General features: G+C 34.6%; 1 protein-coding gene across 1 annotated transcript; it reads right to left on the bottom strand.

Moving 5' to 3' along the window:
- Window positions 1-352: 352 nt before the first annotated feature.
- cd109 (CD109 molecule) lies at window positions 353-25543 on the bottom strand. Its single transcript, XM_051137902.1, has 33 exons — window positions 25454-25543; window positions 24285-24451; window positions 23881-23909; window positions 23519-23755; window positions 20683-20808; window positions 20477-20516; window positions 20322-20403; window positions 20154-20247; window positions 19939-20065; window positions 19732-19841; window positions 18013-18285; window positions 17812-17910; window positions 17674-17736; window positions 16654-16830; window positions 14802-14954; window positions 14222-14311; window positions 14048-14117; window positions 12165-12237; window positions 10506-10620; window positions 10305-10418; window positions 9353-9571; window positions 8675-8816; window positions 8407-8583; window positions 8245-8326; window positions 7815-8043; window positions 6712-6883; window positions 6304-6494; window positions 4740-4898; window positions 3266-3331; window positions 2491-2627; window positions 1755-1911; window positions 1499-1601; window positions 353-1402 (listed from the first exon to the last, which is right to left on the bottom strand). The coding sequence occupies exons 1-33, from the start codon at window positions 25522-25524 to the stop codon at window positions 1206-1208; spliced, it is 4341 nt and encodes a 1446-aa protein (XP_050993859.1). The 5' UTR covers window positions 25525-25543; the 3' UTR covers window positions 353-1205.
- Between the last annotated feature and the right edge of the window lie 404 nt (window positions 25544-25947).

Below are 25947 nucleotides of genomic sequence, written 5' to 3'. Positions count from 1 at the left end.
TCAGTTTTCAAACTTCTGCAGCTTTTTGAAAGTTTTTGTTTTTGATTTTTTTTTCTAAAGAAAGACAAATACAAATAGTAATGAAAGCCCAAATATTCTAATATTCTAAACTTTTCTTTTGGCATCTTCATTTTTAAGGCCCTGTATGTTTCAGTTCCAGATATACTGGAATCTAAATATGGCTCCAGGAGTAAACTGTTAAGTTGTACACATTTTCAGTGGTCAAAAAACAAATATGGGTCCCTTTGCATACAGCTGATATATATTTTTTTATTTTAAAGAGGAATGTCTGAATATCAAATAATGTTGAAACTAGAAATCTATCTTGTTTTCCTCTATCAAAACACTTGCATAAGAACATACTTGTCTGAGTGCAAAAAAATATTATTTTTCCAAAGTTTGCATGTCTGTAACACAAGACATATTAAAGATATTCTTGTAGATTCTGGTTTTTAGATTTTCCTTTTTGTATCTCCATTTTAAGGCCCTATATAGTTCAATGCCAGAGACATGCGGATCTCAATGAGGCTCCATGTGCAAAATGTTGAATTTTAGCAATTTTCAATGATCAAGAAACCAAATGTAGTTTACTATGCATACAGCTGATACTTACCATTTTTAAAAAAGAACAAATAATGTTTAAACTTATTAAAGAGGTTGCAACTTATGAGTTCAAAAAAGACATGAATATGTTGACTATTAACAAATTTGTAATTGCAGTACGTAACACAGCTTTATGCAGTGGATTATTATTATGGTGCAAAAGCACAGTGCTTACATTTTAAAATGTAGTTCATTTATCAGTTTTGAGCCTGGCCCTGATTTACTATTTTGATTCATCTAAATTACTAAATAATAATTTTAAAAAACATGGTGCATTGGAAAATTCTAAAAATAAAACACCCTTTATTTAATCAATAATTAATTAATTAAAATAATTATTATAATATGAATCAATCATTAATTAATCTGATTCAATCATTTATTTTTAATTAAGCTGTCATTAATGAAACATCATTTAAAGAAACTAATTTCTGTCTAATCTTTTCATAAAATCAATCAAACTAAATGCACCAATTTTCATACATAAAATTTACACAGAGTTTTTTCACATTTACAAAAACATTTTCTTTAAACAATTTACACATTAATTTCGCTTGTGTTGTTGTGTTGCTGATTCCAATGATTTTGATTTAGGAAAAACACTAGTTGTAGATTGACAGGAGGATGATGAGTGCTGCGGTCAAACATAGAGCCAGGAGTGGATATTGGTTAATGGACAGCGACCCATCAGTCGTCCAGATGTCTCGAACCCCACACTGAGAGCAATCCGGCCCGCATAGCGAACATACAGACATGTCCCGTCTTGTCTCAGATGTGTAGGAGCGCACTGTCCTCCGCCCTGCAGAAGATTAAGGAAATGAAACAAGGGGCTTGAAACACATACTGGAACAGAACAATGCATCAGAGATTCTGGAGCTATTATTTAGAGTCTCACGGGGCTCATAGTAGTCGTAGATCATGATCACAGCATCTTGGACATTGACCACCTTAAAGTCTAGGATGGTGGATATGTCAACGCAGCTTTCCACTGTGGTCACCTGTGATGAGAGAAAAGATTATGAGCAGGACATACAGCCACAGATGCATAATGCACATGAAAACATGAAGCAAACAAACTAAAAACAGTCTTGGCACACTTATACTGTAATACCGTAGAAATATTGTAAAATAAAAAGCTAAGAGGAACTCACAGTGTCTAAATAAAGTATAACTCGTCCTGAAGGCGTCTCTACTCGTCTGACTATATCATTTAGCTGGACACCACCTGGGGCCAAACTGAACCCTGTGAGTAAACCCACATCCAGTATGGCCATACCCGTCTGTTTTAGGCTCTGGTCCTCCTTCAGCCTGAAAAAAAACATTTTATCAAATATCAACAGTGACCCCAAAAAGTATTTGGACACTTAAAAACGTTTGAATTTCATGATTTGCATTAGTTATCCAAAATGTAATGCAACATTGATGATATACTGTAGAATATGCATATTATTATTCATTTAAAGTATAATTTTAGGAATTGGTTTCTTTGACAGTGTGGACACTGATTTTACTTTTTAACATCCAATAATGAGACTTCTGTATATGATTTATTGTATGCTTTTTTATTATATGTTTTCTGTATTGTACTTTTTGTCTATTCTGCTCAATGATATCAGGCAAAATGGACTGCGGAAGAAAACTTAAGTACATTTACATTTATTTTAATGTTTATTAAATGTACATTGTCCCTTTTATATAAATTCAATTAAATTAAATGAAAAGAGAGAAACAAAACATCAAACCAAGTGAAATCTGCTTTTTACAAAACTAACGTTTTTAGAGCCAATAATTTTTTTTGTTAACTTTTTAATCACATTTTTTGGTGCTGATGAAATCATTTTGGCAAGAAGCGTGCAGTGCGCGCGTGTGTTCGGCTCAGCCGCTCACCTGAAACATATGTGAAGGTTTACACTGAACTCCTCATTGTCCATTACATCTATATACAAATAAAAGGCCTCATCGCTGTGCGTATCACGCCGTCTGAGTGACGTTCTCAGGTTCATCACGTTGTAGAACACACTAAGCTGAAACAGTATGAAAAAATAAATATTACTCTAATAAATCTTCGGGATTTTGTTTCTGACTTTATGACATTTTATAAAGCAACACTTCAAGCCAGTTGATTTGAGAAACCATTTATGTCTGAAGAACAAATTAGCAACACAACTCAAAATGAGATCATCTCTGCTTTTGTGAATCTTCTGCAGAACAGAGTTCTGGATGCTGTTTCTTTGGTGAGGCCTTTCAAAGCAGCTCAAGATGTTGCTGGTGTCTCACTGATGGGGAAAACAGCGTCTGGGCCGGTTTATGTGCTCCATGGCGAGCAATCAAAAGTATAATTACACATTGGATTGAGAAAGAGGGGATCCGACTGCTGATGACAACAGAATATTTCTGCCATTACATCTCTTTTTATCTTTACGGGGGTTTGGGGTTATTATTTGCAGCTGTTGAACCTTCATAACCTGCTTTCATTGGTAACACCTTGCTATTTGACAGTTTTTGCAATGGGATAACAGGATAACTTGATCCTGTTAAATTGTGTTGCTGTGTCAAGATGGTCAACAAGCAACTAGCATCTTTTTTTGGCTTCAATGTTTTTTGCCGCAGTGCAAAACAATGCATTTCAGGACAAATTCTCAAGCATGGAGTTTAGACATACCTGAAACAGGGCAAAACCTTTACCCTCTGCCACCACCTCAATATCAACCCCCTTTTCTGCTTCAATCTGTAAAGGCAAACCCAACATTAGCCAGTGTCACTTGACAAATCACTAGAGCATCACAAACAGCTAGTTATATATCACTTTGAAAAGAAACAGCACAAAGGCTTAAGTTTCATACGTAGTGTTAGGAGATACACAATACTGTTCAAAGGTTTGGAGTCGGTAAGATTTTTTAATGTTTGTGAATAAAGTCTCTTCACTAAGTAAAGACAGTTATGCTGTGAAAAATTATTACAACTGAAATTAAGTTTTCTATTGTAATATATTTTAAAATGCAATTTATTCCTGAATTTTCACTCTTTAAATAGCAAAGCGACAAGGCATAAACAATATGCATGTTAACATAATTTTAGTGAGCAAAACGTAATTTACTAGAATTTCCTGCGTGGTTATATGTAATTTAACAACATAAAAAATAAAAAAAGGAAGGAAAGGAAAGGACGTGACGTGTGGCCAAGTATGGTGACCCATACTCAGAATTTGCGCTCCGCATTTAACCCATCCAAGTGCACACACACAGAGTAGTGAGAAGTGATCAAACACCCACACACACACTGTGAACACACACCCAGAGCAGTGGGCAGCCATATTGCTAACGCTGCGGCACCCGGGAGCAGTTGGGGGATCGGTGCCTTGCTCAAGGGACTCACCTCAGTCGTGGTATTGAAGGTGGAGAGAGCGCTGGTTATTTACTCCCACCACCTTCAATCCCTGCCGGACCTGGGACTCAAACCCGCAACCTTTCGGTTACAAGCCCGACTCCCTAACCATTAGGCCACGGCTGCCCCGTGGCATGAAAGTGGCATGAAAATGGCATGAAAATGGCATGAAACCCCTAAAAATTATTATTTAAACAGCTTTACAGCTCAAATAATAGATCAATTATTGTAACTGCTTTTATAAAATTATGTGCTTCACATTTGTGCTATTATGTCCTCCAGTTTAAGGTTAGTAAGATTAAAAAAGCTCACCAAGACTGCATTTATTTAATCAAAAATACAGCAAAAATATGAAATATTATTACAATTTAAAATAACTGTCTTCTAATTGAATATATGCTGAAATTTAATTTATTACTGTGATGCAAAGCTGAATTTTCAACATTATTACTCCAGTCTTTAGTGTCACATGATACTTCAGACATCATTCTAATATGCTGATTTGCTGCGCAAGAAACATTTATTATCATCAGTACTGAAAACGTAATGTTTTTGTGGAATTTTTCTTTACATTTTCGATGAATAGAAAGTTCAAAAGAACAGCATTTACTTAAAAAGGAAATCTTTTGTAACATTATAAATGCGTCCTTGCTGACTAAAATTATTAATTTCTTTCAAAAGAAAAAGAAATATTACTGACCCCAATCTTTTGAACTGAAGTGTATATCTAGGGCGGTGTATTATATACATACGGGCAGGTCTTGGCTCTGTTGGAGCAGGTAATTGTATCTGTCTATTTTGAATCTGTTGGCAGTGCCGAAGGCGCTGTTCACAGTGATGCTGAGATCTATAGACTCCGCGCTGCTGAAGGTGGCGTAGATTGACAGTGCATGCAATGCCATGATTGTATCCTTAAAATAAAAACAAACAGAGCATAGATATTTTAATAAAGCTTTAGAACTGATCAAAAAAACAAAAAGTGCATTCAATAAAATGGGATAAGCATGTATCAGTTTTGGCAGATGTGATAATCTCTTTGCGTCAGCAACAGGTGCCCATGCATCTGTGTCACAGATACACTCTTAATTCAATCACCTGCTGCCTGGTATATAACACTGCACATGTGTGGAGCAGAGACACAGATCCTTTAATCTTTGCACACTCAACCAAATACCGCCAGGACTCTTTCAAGCGCAGTCAGATGTTCTCCTGTTGGATTCGAGTTGTTGTGTCAAAGTGAGGGGCTTCGACATGACAAAGCACTTTAACAAAGCTCAAGTCCCGGAAACTGCTAGTCCTCATTGAGGTTAGTGTTCGTGACAGATCGCAGGCCATCGGTCCCGAGCCAAACGTCTGGGATAATATCACAAGGGCCTTTTTAAAATTAAAAGTACATTTTCTTATCTGACCTCGATGGCCTTTTGCACAGCTTGATTTCCAATTGAAACATTCGCCTGCCAACGAATTCACTTCCCTGAATCAATGGAAGAGATCATAGATGTGTGTAATCACAGACACTGGGACATTGGTCAATGCCTCAATAGATGTTAAACCCTGTTGACCTTCTTAAAGGAATATTCCCAGGTTCATTTGTGGTGTTATTTACTTATAATGGAAGTAAATGGGGTCAATCCGTATATGTGTTACAATACCGTATTAATAGTAAAACCACTAGATGTAAACAATATGCGTCCTGTAAAATCTGGCCCCATTTAATTCCATTGTAAGTGATTGACTGTTTTTGATTAAAAAAAATATAAATAAATAAATAAATAAATAAGGGGAATGAGTCAAAATAATGTTTGTGATAATCAACAATATGCTATAGGTGCTATAGCCTGAGCCTAACTTCTGTTGAACCTGGAATATTCCCTTATACATCCTCTAATGTGCTCAGCAAAGCTGCATTAATTTGATTAAAAATACAGTAAAAATGAGAAATATTATTACAATTTAAAGTAACTGTTTTCTATGTGAATATATTGTAAAATGTAATTTATTTCTGTGATCAAAGCTGAATTTTTAGCATCATTACTCCAGTCTTCAGTGTCACATGATCCTTCAGAAATCACTCTAATATGCTGATTTGCTGCTCAAGAAACATTTCTGAATATTATCAATGTTAAAAACAGTACTTGATATTTTGCAAAAAAACCTTGATAAAAACAACTACTTGCCAGTGTTTCAGTATGCTGTTGTAGGCAATTCAGCATTTTAAAATGCTGACATTCGTTTTGGGAGCCTGGATGCTTAAAAGCACCTGAAAGTCAGCTGTTCCGTCTCATTTAAAGTTTTTATTGTCTGTTTGATCTGTACCTGAGTGGATCCGTATCCCCCTAGATGGTTTCTTTGTTTACTGAGCCACTTCACCAGAGTGAATCCTTCATCCATCAGTCTGAGTCTGTTCATGGCGAGCAGTACGTAGGCCGATATCTCAATATCTGATGAACGTGGCTGCCAGGAGTTGTACAGGACATCGCCTGGAGATTTCCAGGTTGGCACTCCATCTGAAAGACCCAGACACAGTGTCACCATCCAACTATTAAAAACACATTAGCATCTAACACATTTTATTGTGCCAGACACAACGCTCGTCCATGACAGCACAGCTGGTCACCACGCTATGTGGATTTAAAGGAAAATTACGGGCAATTTTCAGCTTCATGTGTATGTTTCACATCTGTGGAGTGCTGTTCTCAGAGTGTAAATCCAGAGGATATTTACCAACAATTAGTGCTCTGTTCAGCAGCTCGGTGAGGGTAGGTGGGGCGGCGGTGCTATTGGCCAGTGACAGAGCATACGTGACTAAAGACAGGCTGTAGTTACTGGAGATTTCCTGAACCAGTCGAGATGTCAGGAAACTCACGGCCAAAGAAATGCTGCCTTCATATGTACTCTACCAGAGACACAAACAGATAGTCTTCAATCAATCAATCAATCAATCAATCAATCAATCATTCTATCTATCTATCTATCTATCTATCTATCTATCTATCTATCTATCTATCTATCTGTCTTTCTATCTGTCTATCTATTGTTCAGTCTATCTATCTATCTATCTATCTATCTATCTATCTATCTATCTATCTATCTATCTATCATTCAATTAATCTATCTATCTATCTATCTATCGTTTAGTTTATCTAACGTTTAATTAATCTATCTATCTATCTATCTATCTATCTATCTATCATCTTCAGTTTATCTATCTATCGATCTATCTATCTATCTATCTATCTGTCTGTCTGTCTATCTATCTATCGTTCAGTTTATCTATCGTTCAGTCTATCTATCTATCTATCTATCTGTCTGTCTATCTGTCTGTCTTTCTGTCTATCTATTTATTGTTCAGTTTATCTATCGTTCAGTCTATCTATCTATCTGTCTATCTTTCTATCTGTCTATCTATCTATTGTTCAGTCTATCGAACTATCATCTTCAGTTTATCTATCTATCTATCTATCTATCTATCATCTTCAGTTTATCTATCTATCTATTTATCTATCTATCTATCTGTCTGTCTGTCTATCTATCTATCTACCTATCTATCGTTCAGTTTATCTATATATCAATCTATCTGTCTATCATCTTCAGTTTATCTATCTATCTATCTATCTATCTATCTTTCAATCAATCTATCATTCCGTTTATCGTTCAGTCGATGTATTATTCAATCGATCTATCATTCTATCATACTAATCATTCTATCATTCTATCAAACAATCGTTCAATCCATCTATTGATCTATCATTCCATTCATCTAATTTCCAACCTATAGTTCAATCACAATCTATCTATCTATTGTTCCATTATTCAGTCTAACTCACCCTGTATTCAGCGTCCTCCAGAAGCGCTATAAGGACATATGCTGTGAGAGACACCGGCCCATCCAGTCCTCCCTGGAGCTCTGTGTGGATGACCCGACCCGGCTCGTTGAACGAACCGTCAGCATTCTGATGGGCCAGCAGCCAATATGTTGTTCTCTGCATCACCATCGGGTCGATGGAAATGAAGTCCTGAGCCTGGAGGAAACACCTGAGCACGAACGCTGACAGCCTGAACATCACAAAACACACCACCAATTACTCACACACTTGATGTATGTTTGATTTCATTTTCATCCATCAGTTCTGTAACTAGCACTGAACGGAAAAATGAAATGAAATTATAAGATATTAAAAATGGTCTATGATATTATTACTCCAAATTAGAATTCATGGGTAGAATTTAAAATGCAATGTGTTTATTTATATATACCATGTACTGCCAGAATTATCACTGTCTCCAAAAGCACTGAAGGAGCCATCAAACCTTTGGTAGGAAAGCTCACGTTCATAAGCTGCAATCAAACAGGACATATATGATAACTCAAGGACATTTGCTTTTTGTTTCAGGACTATAAAACTACACAACACTCACCTTCCATCATGTAGCTCATAGCTTTGTTTCTGGTCTGTTCATCGGTCTGCTTGGTGATTCTCATGTACTGGAGAACATATATATTTGGAGCAAAATGGATCATGTTCTGCTCGCCACAACCATAAGGCATCTCAATGAGAGAGTCCAGATTGCCAATGGACGGGCCCAGAATGTCACCTTTAACACAGACACAAATAAAGAAGAGATGTTTGCAACTAATATGCAAAAGCAGACAGATAGAACAGAAATACAGAGTGAGGACACATACCCACAGCAGACACGGTGGCCCTGTGACTGTCAGGAACCACATTTGCAGGAAAACTAAACGACATGGTCCTAGTCAGCGAGCTCTGATTCAGTTTAAACTCCAGAAACAAGGTCTGAGTGAACGACTGCTCCAGTCCCTCTGGCTAGAGAAAAATCATTCAGCAACAGCAATGAAAAAGTTTAGCAGGATTTTCCACTTTCCCCGGCTGTTGCACATGTTGTACACTGCACGTTGTTGGAGTGACTTCAATTTATTTAAAACACCAATGTATTACAGATTTGGATTGATGTAATAAATAGAATCATAGGGATGAAGGGGAAAGAATGAGGGGAAAAAGCTAAAAACGTCCAGATGCAGTCATGGACATTTGAGGCAAAAATTGTCATGAAAACTCTTAAAATAAATAGTTGTACTGTCTTTAATTTATTTAAATATAAACATCAACATATTACAGATTTTCCATTGCTGTAAGAAATGTAGAATCATAAAAAGTAATGAGGAAAAAAGCTAAAAATGTCAATATGCATTGGCGTCATATACAATAATAATAAACAATGAATAGATGCATAAATGCATAAATAAATAATCCCTAAACAACGTTAATTTTCATTATGCAAAATAGGCCAATATTTGTTTTCTTCTCATTTTAGGGTGAAATATTATGCTGAAATGAATCACCTTGACAAGAACTGACTTATAGACCCAGTCTGAAGAGTGGATGGAAGTGGCTTTGACGGATATGGGAATCTCTCCCAGTGCTTTGGCTCTGATGGGAAACAGAAGCGTTGTGATGTTCTTACTCAACACTAAGACTTTCCTCACGTTGTCCAAGGAAAATCCTCCATTGTCCGGCGACACAAACTCAAACATCGAACTTTCCGCAACTACAACCATCACCTGTAATGGGTAAAGTCATTTGTCATTTAGCTGACTTTAATACACAAATCAACATCAAACGGCATTCACAGAAACATTTTACTTTTGTTTATTTGCGTGTTAGCGCTCAATACTGTGAGTCAGTGGTTTGTTCAAATAACTAAGACAAAGTTTGACAGTTTCAACACTAATAATGACGCTGCTTTAAAGGAACAGCTGACCCAAACATAAATACGTACTAAAAATGACTCACTCTTTGGCCATCCAAGATGAAGATGACTTTTTTTGTTCATGGAAACAATTTTGGAGGAATATAGCATTCCATCACTTGCTCAACCAATGGATTCTCTGCAGTGAATGGGTGCGGTCAGAATGAGAGTCCAACAGCTGATAAAAACATCACAATAATCCACAAGTAATCCACATCACTCCAGTCCTTCAGTTAATGTCTTGTGAAGTAAAAAGCTGTGTGAGATGTCAACTGTTGGACTGTTGTGGATTATTGTGATGTTTTTATCAGCTGTTTGGACTCTCATTCTGACGGCACCCACTCACTGCAAAGGATTCATTGGTAAGCAAGTGATGTAATGAGTACAATTTAAGCAAATATTAATTTTAGGTGAACTATTCCTTTAACAAACACTAATACATGTGTTTTCTATAAAGTTTAATGTGTTTAAATAAAGTTTAGATGCTCAGATGTATCAGTAAACAACATCTGCACAGAACTGACTGTTTTACAAACAAATCTTACTTCCAAATCTACATCCATATAGTTGAATAAATTGACTTCCAACAGCAGCAGTTCTCCACGGATCAGGAACGCCGGGAGATTCAGTGTCACAAAGAAATCTCGGGACACAGTCAGCTGGGAAACAAACTCCTATTTATTAATCATTATCTATATTGTATGTATTAATGATTAGTGATAGGTATACAGCACATGGTGCATTACCTCTGCAGGTGCGCTGATGCCCAAACCTAGATTCTCTGACATTACGATGGCAAAAGCCACCCAAGAGGTCAAACTGTCTGGCACTATGAACTGGAAGGAATCCAAGGCAGAATTACTGCAACATAAGAAAAAAAAACGACACAAATAAAATTGTTGACATAAAATGAATGTGGATAGAAGCTAAGAAATTAATAATTCTATTCAGCAAGGATACATTAAATTGATCAAAAGTGACAGTAAAGACATTTATAATGTTAGAAAAAATCAATTTCAAATAAATGGTGTTCTGAATTTTCAGTTCATCAAATTCTTCTGAAAACAATGTATCATGGTTCCACAAAAATATTAAACAGCAAAAAGTACAACACTGAAATCAGATAATCAGAAATGTTTCTTGAGCAGCAAATGAGCATATTAGAATTATTTATGATGATTTATGATTAGAATAAGTAATGATGCTGAAAATTCAGCTTTGATCATAGAAATTAATTACATTTTACAATATATACAGACAACAGTTATTTGAAATTGTAATAATATTTCACAGTATTACTGTTTTTATAATATTAATGTGCATAAGCATATTTTTGTTGGTAACACTTTACAATACAGTGTCACTAAAATGCATTAACTCATGCTTAACTAATACGCAGATAATCATGAGTTAATGTGTAACTCATTAAGAACTAAACCATTTATTAATAATAACTGCATCAGCAACAAATAAACATTCTATATTTCATAGATTAAGTAAACAATAAATTCTTATTAGTTAAATGTGTCATAATGTATTAATTCTCTAATAGCATATTATTTTAACTAATAGTGTAAATACATTTTTTTAAATTTTTAATTACCACAATGGGTTGAAGCCATGCATTTCAACTTCCAGTTGTCTGCTTTAATTAATCATTAGTGAATGATTTGCAAAGGTATCATTATGTTATGACTTTACTTGTTGAGGCACATGACTAAATAACTAATTCAAAATCCATAACCACAATTAGTTAATAGTTCTGTGCCGCAACAAGTAAAGTCATAACATTATGATACCTTTGCAAATCATTAGCAAATGATTAATTAAAGCAGGCAACTGGAAGTTGAAGTACAAAGCTTTGATCACTGTGGTAATTAACATATGAATTTACAACATTAGTTAATATAATATGTTATTAGGGAACTAATACATTATGACACATTTAACTAATAACAACTTATTGTTTACTTAATCTATGAATCATATCAAATGTTCATTAGTTGTAGTAGCTGATGTAGTATTCATAAATAAATGGTTTAGTTCTTCCTGAGTTACACATTAACTCATGATTATCTGTGCATTAGTTAAGCATTATTTAATGCATATTTGTGCACCCATATTGTAAATTGTTACCATTAGGTTTCATGAGGAATTGTTTGATAAGGAGATCCTTGACTGTTGGTTTCAGACTTGGGTATACCGGCATATATTTGTAGAGGTCTTTTGTAAAATGCCTTTAAGATCACTGGGGTCTCAGGAGAAAAATCAACAGGAGACCAAATTGAAAGCCTCTTTCCTCATTTCTAAGAGATGTAAATGTGATTTTAAAGAAATCTCATTTGTGATTTCCTGTTATTTCCTACTTAAAGTCAGCTCGAGGACACACATATTTCTCCTCATACCTCACATTAGCATCCAGCCAGATCCAGGTTTCAGGAAAGTCTTTTCGCTGTCTGGGTTCCTGAAAACCCCCCGCTGTCCATCTGATTCAGAAAGTTTTCCGCCCCTGCTGTGGAACATATGAGTGTTAGTCAGAAAATGATTATGAAAAGGCAAGACATCACAAGCAAAACCATTGTTTTTTGTTTATGTACTGGTCAACTTTGAGATTTTATGCTATCTTGCTTCCATCACATGGCTTCTTTCAGACTAGTGAAAGGAAAACATTTGAAATACACATTTTGGTGTTTATTTTATTCCTACTGGTTCTGTAGCTTACAGACATTTGTAAAAATACTAAGAATATAGTTAAGATGACACTTATGCTTTATTTGTTTGATCAAAAATAAAACAGTAATATTGTGAAATATTAGTACAATTTTAAATAACTGTTTTCTATTTGAATATATTTTAAAATGTAATTTATTCCTGTGATCAAAGCTGAATTTTCAGCATCATTACTCCAGTCTTCAGTGTCACATGATCCTTCAGAAATCATTCTAATATGCTGATTTGCTACTCAAGAAACATTTTTGATTATTATCAATGTTGATGTCAATTATTATACATATCTTTAAAGGTTTCCTCAAAATGATTTTTTCCTCCTGCATTGAGCCAGAAATCTACACTTCAGCAGCACTTACATACACCAAACTGTTCATTTACATTCTGAATGTTTTTACTTAAAATGATAAACATGATAAAAAAAAAAAATTAAAAAAAAAAATTAAAAATTTATGGATTGAAAAAATATATTTAAAATCCTCTCTTGACTCAGCAAAATGAAACAACAATTTTAAACCTGGTTTCAGTCAATGGTCAACTTTTCATATAAAATGTAACGTCTTAATGTACTTCGATTAATAAGCGAAAGAAGTATGATATCTATTTGTTCTAAATTGTACCGCCTTCACCTCGCCTTAGAAGTTCACTTCCAGAACAAAAATTGACAGATTTAGTTTACTCACCCCGTTGTCATCCGTGATGTTCATGTCTTTCTTTCTTCAGTAGTAAAGAAATTTCATTTTTTGAGGAAACATTTCAGGATTTTTCTCCATATAGTGGACTTCTATGGTGCCCGTGAATGTGAACTTCCAAAATGCAGTTTCAGTGCAGCTTCAAAGGGCTCTAAACAATCCCAGCTGAGGAAGAAGGGTCTTATATAGTGAAACGACCGGTCATTTTCTAAATAAATTGACAATTTAAACACTTTTTAACCTCAAATGCTCATCTTGTCTGGCTCTGCGTGAACTCTGTGTATTCCGGTTCAAGACAGTTCATTTTCTCATGTTCTTCTCTATCTTCAAAATCGTCCTACATCGCTACAGAAGTACCGACCCAGTGTTTACAAAGTGAATGTACAAAGAAGATCAAACGCCCTTTAACAATGATGTCAGACGCTTTTGAGGTTGGAGGAGAAAATGAGATGGGGGTTGTCTTGACCCGGAATACACAGAGTTCACGCAGAGCTAGACAAGACGAGCATTTGCGGTTAAAAAGTATATAAATTGTTTCGTTTTTCCAGAAAATTACTGATCGTTTTGCTAGATAAGACCCTTCTTCCTCGACTGGGATTGTCTGGAGCCCTTTGAAGTTGTATTGAAACTGCATTTTGGAAGTTCAAACTCGCAGGCACCATAGAAGTCCACTATATGGAGAGAAATCCTAAAATGTTTTCCTCAAAAAACATAATTTCTTTACGACTGAAGAAAGGAAGACATGAACATCTTGGATGACAAGGGGGTGAGTACATTATCTGTAAATTTATGTTCTGGAATGAACTTCTCCTTTAAGGAAATGTGAGTGCAGTTTTGATTGTTAGGGCAGGTTCAGCATTAACACTTACGGAGCACAGGGAAAAGCTGATTCATTTCCTGATTCAGCTTGGCATCGGTCAGAACCGTGACGCCGCAAGTCTGCAGAATAAAACAATAACCGTAAACCCTTGCGGACGAGTGATACATGTTCTGTTCCTGAGATAAAAATCAAGCGTCAGATGACATTCATGTATCTGATCTACCGTGAATATGGAATACGGATCTCCCATTTTCATGCTGTTGTAATCCAAACGGGTCATGTCTGTGCTATAAGAGAGAAATTCTTCCAGCACCTGAAAAACACAAACAGAAGCTCATGTTGCTGATCTTAGATTAGTTTTGATCAGTTTTTGTGTTATTCCTAACATCATGTGAATAGAACAAGCTGCTGTTTGGCGACCGCAAACCAGCTATTGTTGTGAATGCAGAACAGCAAACCGAACAACACAATGCTGTCTGTACTATCAAACCTGTTCACCTAGTTCTGATAAACACAGTTCCTCTCAGTTTCTTTCTTTTGTCTAAAAGTGAAACGCGGGCGTGGTGTCGGCGTTCGGTTACATAGGATGACCAGATTTAGCTATCATGTGATCTTATTGTGGGAAAAACAGTCGTCTGAAAATCCCAAAGATGATTTCCCACACTTTAAAACTCAATACACAGAACAAGATAAGAAATCAGGCGAGAAACTCGGAAACAAAGGATCTCCATATTGCCCAGTGTTGATGTCACTGATTACTCTGTGGGTGTCGATGATCTAGAATATGTATAAGACCGTGTTACCGTCTTCTCTGTGATGCCATTGTCTTTGCTGAGGTCTAATGCTGCTTTGTCCACCACCAGAATTCCCACCAGAGATCCAGGCTCGGATACAGAAACGGAGAGAGAGACAGAATCTGCTGGCTCGGCATAATCCTGACTCCAGCTCAGAGACACCTGCAATTGAGATCAAGTATAAATCATTATTTTAATGACACTGCAACCCATTTCACTTCAGTAATGTGACAAATTTCAGAGTAAAACAGGATATTCAACAAGAATAATTCAATGTTCAAATCACTGCATTTAGCATAAATTTAAACTACAATACTTTTTTATCTGAAAACACAATCAGTTCACACTTACGTATATTCATTTACACTCTATTATTTATTATACCAAAAACTTATATTCTATAAATATATAAATGATACACAATGTAATAAGCATTTGTTTTGATGTTTTCACGTAGCATCAATATTTTGAAAAATATTTAAGTTCATTTCATAAGTTCATAAAATATTTAAGAACATTTTTCTTTTGCAGCAATGGAAACATTTCAGAAGTTTCTGGAATATTCTGGAATATTGTAGTGCTTTCTGGAACAATTTCAGAACATTGGGACTAGTCAAAAAAGCCACTTTTGGTAACTGTTTATGTTAAACTGATGTTAGCTTAGTATTATGCATGCACCATGCAATTTTTATGCATGAAGAATAATAAATGAGCTTATTAAGTTGTCAGCATATTCTTTTAAGTTCTAATGTTTTAATAATACACAGAAAGTAATGCGATTTTCGTATTCACCGTGCCAACTTCATTGCAAAGCATTACAAATAAAAAAGAAAACTTTTATAAAAAGTTGAATTTATGTTACAGATCAATCTTCACTTAGTCTACAATGCTAAATAAATATATTTTATTACATTTCTGATCTTCATTAAAATATCAGAAAATTACTAAATAATTAAATATATATATATATATATATATATATATATATATTATATTTTTTTCACTTTTCATTTTTATTTATTTATTTATTTATTTTTATTTTGACAAACATTCTTTATCAGCATTTCAGAGTAAAACAGGATAATTATATCGTTATACAATAAGTAAAACCTACTTAACTTTTTTGATACTGGTGTGCACTGGGCATGAATAATTTATTAGTTGATTTTTTCCCCTGTTTTCCAGCTGTATTTACAGTTTCATCATTACTTCTGTTGTTCGATTTAGTAACTTGTAATTTTGTTACATCTGGAGTTCATTTTCTACTCAAAATGACAAATTCATGCTCAAAAATGAACCACAGAATGTTACGTCATTGGGTATTGTGCAACAAGTAATGAAGTCTTCATGTTTGGATGATTAAGTAACATTTAATCATCATCATAAACACTTTGAAAGCATTGTTTATCAATCAAAATATTGCCAAGTAAGCTTTGACTTGAAGTAAAATTTACTCAAACATTTACTGGCTAAGCTAAAGTTACTTTTTAGTTTTCTTTGTTAGATTTACTTAACTTGGGTAAGTAGATTTTACTTAATTCTATAAGTGAAATTATATCATTATGTAATATTTACTTAATTTCTCTTATGAATGTTAAGTTCAATAGTAAGTAGATTGTACAGAGAAGTAGCAGTAAAATTTACTTAAAATGTGTTAGTAAATTGTTCCGAAGATTTTTTTTTAAAGTAAATCCTACAAGTTATTTCTTTCAGTGTTATACAGTAGGCTAAAACAATGACTAAATAAGCATTTAATTAATTTAGAAATAAAATCAATCACATTTATGAATTTCCACCTTAATTTTTACTAATGTTGTTTTTCCAAAAATTTATATGTGAATATCCCATGATGAAATCTTACCGTGTTTCTCAAGACTTGTGTGAAAGTAACTTGCAGAGCATCATTCACGATCTCTCCGTCTGGATGTGTGTGGTACACAATCACACAAGCCAATGGAGTCCAAGAGTGATCTGTGTTCAGACTGAAGGAGGAGGAAAATACCGTGCCAGCATCCACCACCCGACCGCGGGACATCACCTGCAGAACACGTCCATCAATACAGGCTCATTCTCAGAAATCTCCCAGTGACTCACTACTCATATCATTAACAAGATATCCTTGTGAAAAAGACAAGTGCTTAATTGTATTGAACTTTAAATCATGAAAGTATATTTTTACAACTTAAGTGTACTTGGAGAGACTAGATTTTCATGATGTTTTCTTAACAGTTAAGTATGCTTTTAAATGTGCACTTTGGAATAATGTCAAATTAGTATTTTTATTTACACGTTAAATCATTTTAATATTTGTGGTCATAATTTAAGGTACATTTATGCATTTAAAATACTAAAGTACACGTAAAGCACTGCATGTAAAAGCAGTGTTTTGTTCAAAATTACATTTAAAGTTAATATATTTTAATTTATCTAAATTTTAACTTGTAATTACTGATATATTTAAATACTTATATTACATATAAAGATGTACTTAGGTCCTACTTAAGATGGTCAAAAAACACTCTTGCATTTAATATAAATGTAATGTAAAATATATTTTTATTTAACTGCAACTAACAAGCAAATTAATGAAAACATTGTCTTAATTTTATTCAAAATATGAAAGAAATCTTCCTACATTATTCAGAATTACATTTATTTTATTAAATATAATTACATAAATGAAATTTCATTTCAGTAAACCAAAATCTATGCACATTTCTAAATAAAATCATTCTACCTGTAAATAAAATGCAGAATTCTACAATTTAAACCCATCATGAAATCTCCTTTCTGACTTAAGAACTTCTAAGTATTGACTTAGTCAAGCTCAATAGTTTTGTCTTAAAAATAGATGCAATATTGCTTTATTCAAAATACTTACAAGGTAGTGAAATTCTGTCAGGTTCAAATTGCTCTCCAAAGTCAAGTACAGTGGCTGTCCAACCTGCAAAAGTCACTCTTGTTAATGAAAACAAAAATAACATCGAAATAATGGCTAAACGGCAAACAGCTTAAGTACCTGAGGCTCACTGTCTCTATGAAGCTGTATGTAGGATTTGCTCGGTGAAGAATAACTCCTGTAGACCTGAAGACGCTGGACTGTGTCTTCAAACTGGGCCTGAAACCAACATCAAGATGGAAGAGCTGTCAAGTGCCAAGCTTCATCCCAATTCTACTATGCATATTGGATATCAAGGCAATGGAAAGCACGTGTACGCACCTCTATATCAAGTGTGGTAACACTGTCAGTGAGGTGAACCTGGAAAGACATCACGCCATCAGCAGTAACAGGAAGATCGATATTTTCGACTGGAATATCGTAAATGGGAAAGAAGGTGGACGTCGGCGTGCCGTTCATGCGAGGCCCCAGGGATTCGTCGGTGTTCCACATCCACGTCCAAGGGCTGTACTTGCTCTGGGTCACCGCCAGTCGCACGATTCCGCTCTGCTCTTCAGCAGACAGCGGGCGGTTATCATAGGTGCTTAACTTCAGCTTGTAAAATAAAAATACAGAAAAAAAAGTTTAAAAGGATGACTCTGTTGAGCTCAGGTCTGGGTCATATTTCACAATAAATAAATAAACAAACAAACAAACAAAAACTACAAGAAATGCATAAAGAAAATAAAATCATATTGTTTTAGAGTATTTTTTTAATAATGACATAATTTTAATAAAAACCCATTCTTTCATTTTAAATGAGTAGTTCACTTCCAGAACAAAAATATACAGATAATGTACTCACCCCCTTGTCATCCAAGATGCTCATGTCTTTCTGTTTTTGTAAAGAAATTATGTTTTTTAAGGAAAACTTTTCAGGAATTTTCTCCATATAGTGGACTTCAATGCAGTTTAAATGCAGCTTCATAGGGCTCTAAACAATCCCAGCCGAGGAAGATGGGTCTTATCTAGTTAAAAGACCTGTCATTCTCTAAATAAATATGTATACACTTTTTAACCTCAAATGCTCGTCTTGTCTAGCTCTGTGTGAAGTCTGTGTAATCCTGGTCAATACAGTTAAGGTATGTTGAAAAACTCTCATCTCATTTTCTCCTCCAACTTTAAAATCACCCTACATCGTTGCAGACGTACTGACCCAGTGTTAACAAAGTAAACATGCAAAGAAGGTAAAACACCCTTCACAAAAAAAGGTAAAACAACGATGTATGATGATTTTGAAGTTGGAAAGAAAATGAGATGGGAGTTTTTCCAACATACCCTGACTGTCATAAACAGGAATACACACAGTTCATGCAGAGCTTGACCAAGACGAGCTTTTGCGGTTAAAAGATATACAATTTTTTAGAGAATTGTCTGCCATACGCATGCATATTCTGTGCAGTCCCATCCAAGACAGTTAGGGTATGTCAAAAAACTCCCATCTCATTTTCTCCCCCAAATTTAAAATCATCCTACATTGCTGCAGAAACACAGGTCCAGTGTTTACAAAGTGAACATACAAAGAATGTGAAACGCCTTTTACAAAAAAGGGTAAAACAGCAATGTAAGACGATTTTGAAGTTGGAGGAGAAAATGAGATGGGAGTTTTCCGACCTACCCTAACTGTATTGACCCGGATTACACAGAGTACGTATGCGCATCACAGAGCTAGACAAGACAAGCATTTGAGGTTAAAAAGTATATACATTTTTATTCTTCGTTAGATAAGACCCTTATTCCTCGGCTGGGATCGTTTAGAGCCATTTGAAGCTGCACTGAAACTGCATTTTGGATGTTCAAACTCACACGCACCATTGAAGTCCACTATATGGCGAAAATTCCTGAAATGTTTTTCTCATAAAACTCAAAAAATTTCTTTACGGGGTGAGTACATTATCTGTACATTTTTGTTCTGGAAGTGAACATTTTTAATTTTGGGTGAAACATGCCTAGTTTACCCCAAGCATGGACTGAAACATACTGTTTTAGTTCTGTCTTTACCTGAGCAGTGAAGGTCATGGAGGGTTTTATGAACTGTGGATGCTGCAGAAACTCCAGATTATATTTATTCTTCACAACAGTAACCCTCACGCTGGTGTTGTAGGTTAACCCTATAGAGAGAAATCAAAATCAGCTCAAATGAAACCTGAAAGGACATCTCGATTTGTGTGTTCATTTGAATAGAGGTACTGGCAGGACAGGACACACCTGTGACATCTGTGACATTCACAATGATGTCCACATATTCACTGGGCCCGTATGCATCGTAATATGTGTAGTCAGCGAACCCTTTGGAGTATGGCACATCAAATGTGATAGCAGCAGAACCGTCAATCTGGACCAGAGATAATGAGTCTGATTAACGATTAATGAAACGTTAACTTGGGGTTTCAAACAAGGATGCACTATGAAACGGTACTCACTGTTTCTTTGAGTTGGTAATGCTTTTCAAGGCCACTGAAAAAGTGTACATATGTGACAGACATCTTCCCACTGACGGGCTTCCCATGAAAATATCTGAGAGAGAAGAAGAAGTGTTAATTTTGTGTTTCTACTGAATACTTAGACTATTGTTCAAGACAAGCACTCACTGGGCTGTGACCATCCCAGTTATTACGTCTTCATAATGTACGACAGACGGGACGTCCACCTTCACCTCGAATTTAGGCAGCACTGTAAACACATGCTTATAAGACTGCTGTCTTGAAAAACATAGATCATAAAAGATGCATATGTGAGATCTCACCATAGTAGTCCACAGTGAACACTCTCTCATGTACAGCATCCTGCATGAAGGCAAAAATAAAGGTTTGAATTGTGTTATGAGCACAATCTGTCTGATGTGTATATTTCGTGCTTGCTAACATATTTTTTCTGCAAAATTTGCATAAGTCAAACTTTCAAAAAAGGCAACTTTCGACTGGAAAAGACATCAGTTTTCACATAACTTACACTGACTCCAGCTACAATTTTCCACTGGCCATGCGGTGGGTTCTGAGAGAGGTTCAGATCTTTCGAAATAACACCTAGAAAACCATCCACAGACAGCCACTGTCGAATCATATTCCCCTTGGGATCCTGTTAAAATTGAATACACACAAAACAATCCATCCATTTCATGATGACACTGCTGATGTATCTGGTCATTTTCTACCAGCAGTGCTAAAATAACCATTTTAAATATGAGAAAATATTAATGTTGTCTCTTTATCAGCGGCTCTGGTGTAAACTATAAGAGTAGTCTGCTGAGAGACAAGCAGATGTATGTGCATGAGGAAATATATATTGTTAAAAAATAAATAAATAAATAACAGCACATGAGAACAGTTCCAGTATCTGTTTAAATTGGGACACTACATGAACATTCTATTGCCATTTACTGTAAGGGATTTATTTTTCTAGTGGATCGATGGCATTTAATGATTTAACTTTTAAATAGCAACATATTAATACTATTAACATACTAGCCCTGCTCCACACCTGTATGTCATCCTAAATCTAATACAGCTGATTCACTGCAGAATGTGGTCCATAAATGCATATTGGATGATATTGGAGCAAAAATGCCCCTGTTTGAGGGTTTGTCTCACATTTATATCATACTGAGGGTGTAGAATTTAGTAGGGATGCTAGGAACATGGCCCTACCAAAATCCAGCGACTACTAAATTGTCCCTAGCAATAGTTTTGATCAAACATTTCAATACAGGCCTATGTATACATAACCACTGTTGTTGTAATTTCACCACATCTGAAATAGGTCACACCACTGATATTACCTGAGAAGTTAAAGTAAATATGCTTCAAGTACATCCTTGAAACTGAGCCACGGCCTCGCAAAATGATTCACTCTTTTGAAGCACTCCAATCGAAGTGTGTATCTTGAATCATTTGATTCACATCAGAACTTTGGAGTGGAATCGCAAATTATTTAGCGAATTGAAAGATTCAGGATTCACAAAGATTCACATTCCAAAGTACCGATCTGAAATGATGGTTCGTGAATCATTATTCAGTTTGGAACTTCTGAGTGTGTCATGAATCATTTGATTTTGATCGGAACTTCAGAGTGGGTTTGTGAATCATTATTCAGATCTGGACTTCGGAGCATGTATCTCAAACCATTAAGATCGGGACTTCGGAGCGGGTTCGTGAACCATTAAGATTGGGACTTTGGAGTGCAGATTGCATATCATTCTTTCTTTCTTTTTATTAACCAGTACAAAACATCAAACCATTAAGGCAACACAGTTATAAAAACAAATCAAAGAACTTTGGAGTGAATCTTTTAATTTAGATCGAAACTTTGGAGCGGGTTAGTGAATCATTATTCAGATCGGGACTTCAGAGGGGGGTTGCGAATCATTTAATTCAGATTGGGACCCAGGAGCAGGCTTGCAAATCATTTGATTCAGACTTCGAAGCACAGATCGTGAATTATTTGTTTTGATCAGAATTTTTGAACTTGTAAATCTTTTTTTTCTGATTCTTTTTCTTTCTTTCTTTCTTTCTTTCTTTCTATTAGGTCTAAATGAAACAACACATCAAACCATTAAGGAAGTACAGTTAGAAAAACAAAACAAAGAAAGACAGAAAGACAGAAAGTATACACATACAAATCCCTTAAGAAAATAAAGCATGGTTTTATTATATTAAAAGTAACCATGGTAGTAACCATGATTTTTTGGCGTATTGATTACCATTTGTATAACCACAGTTTTACTACAAATACCATGGTTAAACTATGGTTAGTGTAGCTGCTACAAGTCAACCATGGTGTTTGTAGTAAAACTGTGGCAAACTGTAGCAAAAACATGGTTTATTTCTGGTTACCATGGTTGAACTATTGTAACCATAGTAGTTTCGTTTGTTTTTTTGATAAAGCCATGGTTAATTTGTTCAGACTTAGATATTTAGACACATCTGAATAGAGATATATAGTTTTGACTGCTTTAGGATTAACAGAGCTTCGGATAGTTTACATATACTGGTCTAGATCAACTCTGAATAAAGAAGACAGGTTTAGAGCCAGTTTTTTGTTTATGCATGTGACATTTAGCTAGCAGAAAACGCAAATTAATTAAATTATATTTTGCTATATTCTCTTTTGAGTAGTTAAGTTTAAAAAAAAAAACATGTTTAAAACTGCTGCTGTATAGCTAATGTTATTGGTTTTACATAATCAAAATTGTGTAATTACTGCTTGATAAACATGCTTACATAAAAAGCTCTCTTTATGAATTATGAGTATGTTAGCTACCATAGCTATAAATAAAGACTTAAGATGCCATTAAACTGTGGTCAAAAGGAACATAAAAGAAGATGATTTTGAAGAACGGTAGTTACCAGTGACTTTCATTGCATGAACAAAAAATACTAAGATGTTTCTCAAATTATCTTTTTATTTGTGTTTAGTTAATGTTGAGCCGTTGTTGCCTAAACATTTATGCGTAATAAATTTTATGCTGAATCAGATAAAATATTTCTTTCTAAAGCTTTTTGTAATGTCTACTTGATATGTTTCTCATTTAACACAATAACGGCTTTAAATCTTTCACAGCCAAATTTAATTTGCAATTAATTAGATTAATCGCCACTTCATGTAATCAATTAGATTACACATTTTAATCAACTGACAGGCCTAATTAATACATCTATTTTGCATTTAATATATGTATTGTGTGGTAACTGTTTTATAAAAGCAAAAAGTGCAGTGAAGCAGTGGTTTATAGTGAATTTAGAACAGCTTTCGGCTTATTGCTTTATTGCCAAACACTCCAGATACCTACCCTGATAAAAATATCGATCTGACCCGTGTACGGCTTTCCTTCAGGTGTGACCGATACAATCCGAAATTTCACCGTCTGCCCTGGCTGGTAGTTGTTCTTGTCAGTCTGGATAAAGATGGACATGCACTTGGGGCTGAAGACCATCGTGGTGGAGTTGGAAAACACTTGATTAGCTCCAACAAACCCCTTCACATGTAGCTGATATGGATACCAGTAACTCATGTCATTCTGAAAGACCTGCAGAGGGAAAATAACACACAGTATACAACTCTATACTGAAGTAACCATCTGGTTTTCAGTCAATTCATTTATTTTATTTAGAGATTTAATCATGGAAATTAAATTACAGTCTTAATACTCACAGGCGGAAGAGCCAGCAGACTGGTAGAGCCTTTAAAATAAATGCAGAGCAGACATGAATGTAAAGACCTCAATGCTTGTTTGAACAGGGTGGAGTATATTATATAATATCATATGTACATTGTATAGGTCATTCGAATAAGGTCACTTTTCCAGTTTGACGGTGTGATTTTAAATGTAAATTTAAACACTCTATTAGACAAATAATGTGTTTGAATAAATCTCAGGCTAAATGAATACATTTGAGTATATGTTAAAAAGTATTAAATAATACAAGTTGCTATCAAACACTAAACGGTGCTTTTTGGATATATCAGCTTTCAATTATTAATTGTCCACTACTGAATCGTCCCCCAGTGCAATGCAATAAAAGAACACAATAAAATGTAAAATGATAGTGATTTACCTGCTGGGATGGTCCTCTCTGTTTGGGCCACACTGCTGTTTCCATGGATCAGTTCAGCTGTGACTTTAATGGGATAATCTGCCAGAACGGTGACTGATAAAGGGGTCGGAACGCCACAGCGCAGAACTTGAGAGACCGATATGAGATAGGAGGGATTCTCTGCTGGGCTGAAATTAGAAAATGTCTTATTTTCTATAGGATTTTAATAGAGATGCAGTATATCTGTGATTATATTCTACATTATATCATATCAGGGCTTATTTTTTTCAAACAGCGAAGTCTAAACAGCTATAATTTGCTGTCATACACTACCATTCCAATTTTTTTCCAAGTTTTTTTTTTTTTTTTTTTAAGAAATTAAAACTTTTATTCAGCAAGAAGGCATTAAATGGATCAAAAGTGACAGTAAAGACATTTATAAGTTTACAAAAGATAAAAAAAAACAACATTTATCAAAGAATCCTGATAAAATATAACTGTTTTCAACATTGACAATAATAAGAAATGTTTCTTGAACAGCAAATCAGCATATTAGAATGATTTCTGAAAGATCATGTGACACTGGAGTAATTATGCTAAAAATTCAGCTTTGATCACAAGAATAAATTACATTTTACAACATACTCAAATTGAAAACCGTTATTTTTAATTATAATAATATTTCACAATATTACTGTTTTAGCTGTACTTTCGAGCAAATAAATGCAGCCTTGATGAGCAGAAGAGAGTTTTTTTTATCTTACCACCCCTAAACCTTTGAATGGTAGTCTGTACTCATATTACAATGTCTTGACGCATGAATAAAAATCTAGATACTTGTCTAGAGACAAAAGAGAGTAGATTTAGAATATTTGGCATGATAAATACAATTATTTTCTATTATTTCTATCCAGTTCATCCCTAAATTACAATGTTAGTTAAAATCCTGAAAACACCAAGTAATAAAAGTAATTAAAAAAAACAGAATTTAGAGAAATTTCAAAAACAACTAAACTGAAAACACTTGTGAAAATATACCAGTATTTAACTGTAGTATTTGTAAGAGACCTAGTATACATTACTATACAATATTACCTACTATACTATATATATATATATATATATACATACATATATATATATATATATATATATATATATATATATATAGTACTGTAAATTTAACCAACCTTGGCGTGGTTACATTTCCACTGCAGAGTAGTAAATACGCCAGGCCCCCAAAGACTTGAAGCCACTCCATTTGCAAGTGTGACGCTCCACTGAAAGCAGTTACTGAACTACTGAGACTTACACACGCTTTTAAAGAGCGATCCAACACCTGATCCTGAATCACTCCACCTACACACCTGAGAGAATAAAAGCCCATTCTCTGGACAAGGAAGGGACCTTTATAAAGACTTATATAATATGTTTGAGAAGAACTAACAAAGCAAAGAAAAAAACAATTAATGAGTCTTAAACAAATAAAATTGCAATGAAATACAGCGTCTACAAATACTGATGCACTGAACTATTAAGATACTGTTTCGTGCTGTTTTCAGAAATAATAAAATGTGTTTAAGAATTTTCGTTAGTTTTGTATTGTAAATATCTTTAATATTTTAATTAAATAAAAAAGGTTTTATAAGAATTTGAATATTTTAATTCAAATGTATTTAATATT

The sequence above is a fragment of the Labeo rohita genome, chromosome 20 (genome assembly GCF_022985175.1).
Source record: "Labeo rohita strain BAU-BD-2019 chromosome 20, IGBB_LRoh.1.0, whole genome shotgun sequence".
NCBI lineage: Eukaryota > Metazoa > Chordata > Actinopteri > Cypriniformes > Cyprinidae > Labeo > Labeo rohita.
Note: the sequence above shows the minus strand (reverse complement) of the source record. Positions and strands in the feature narration are given on the sequence as shown.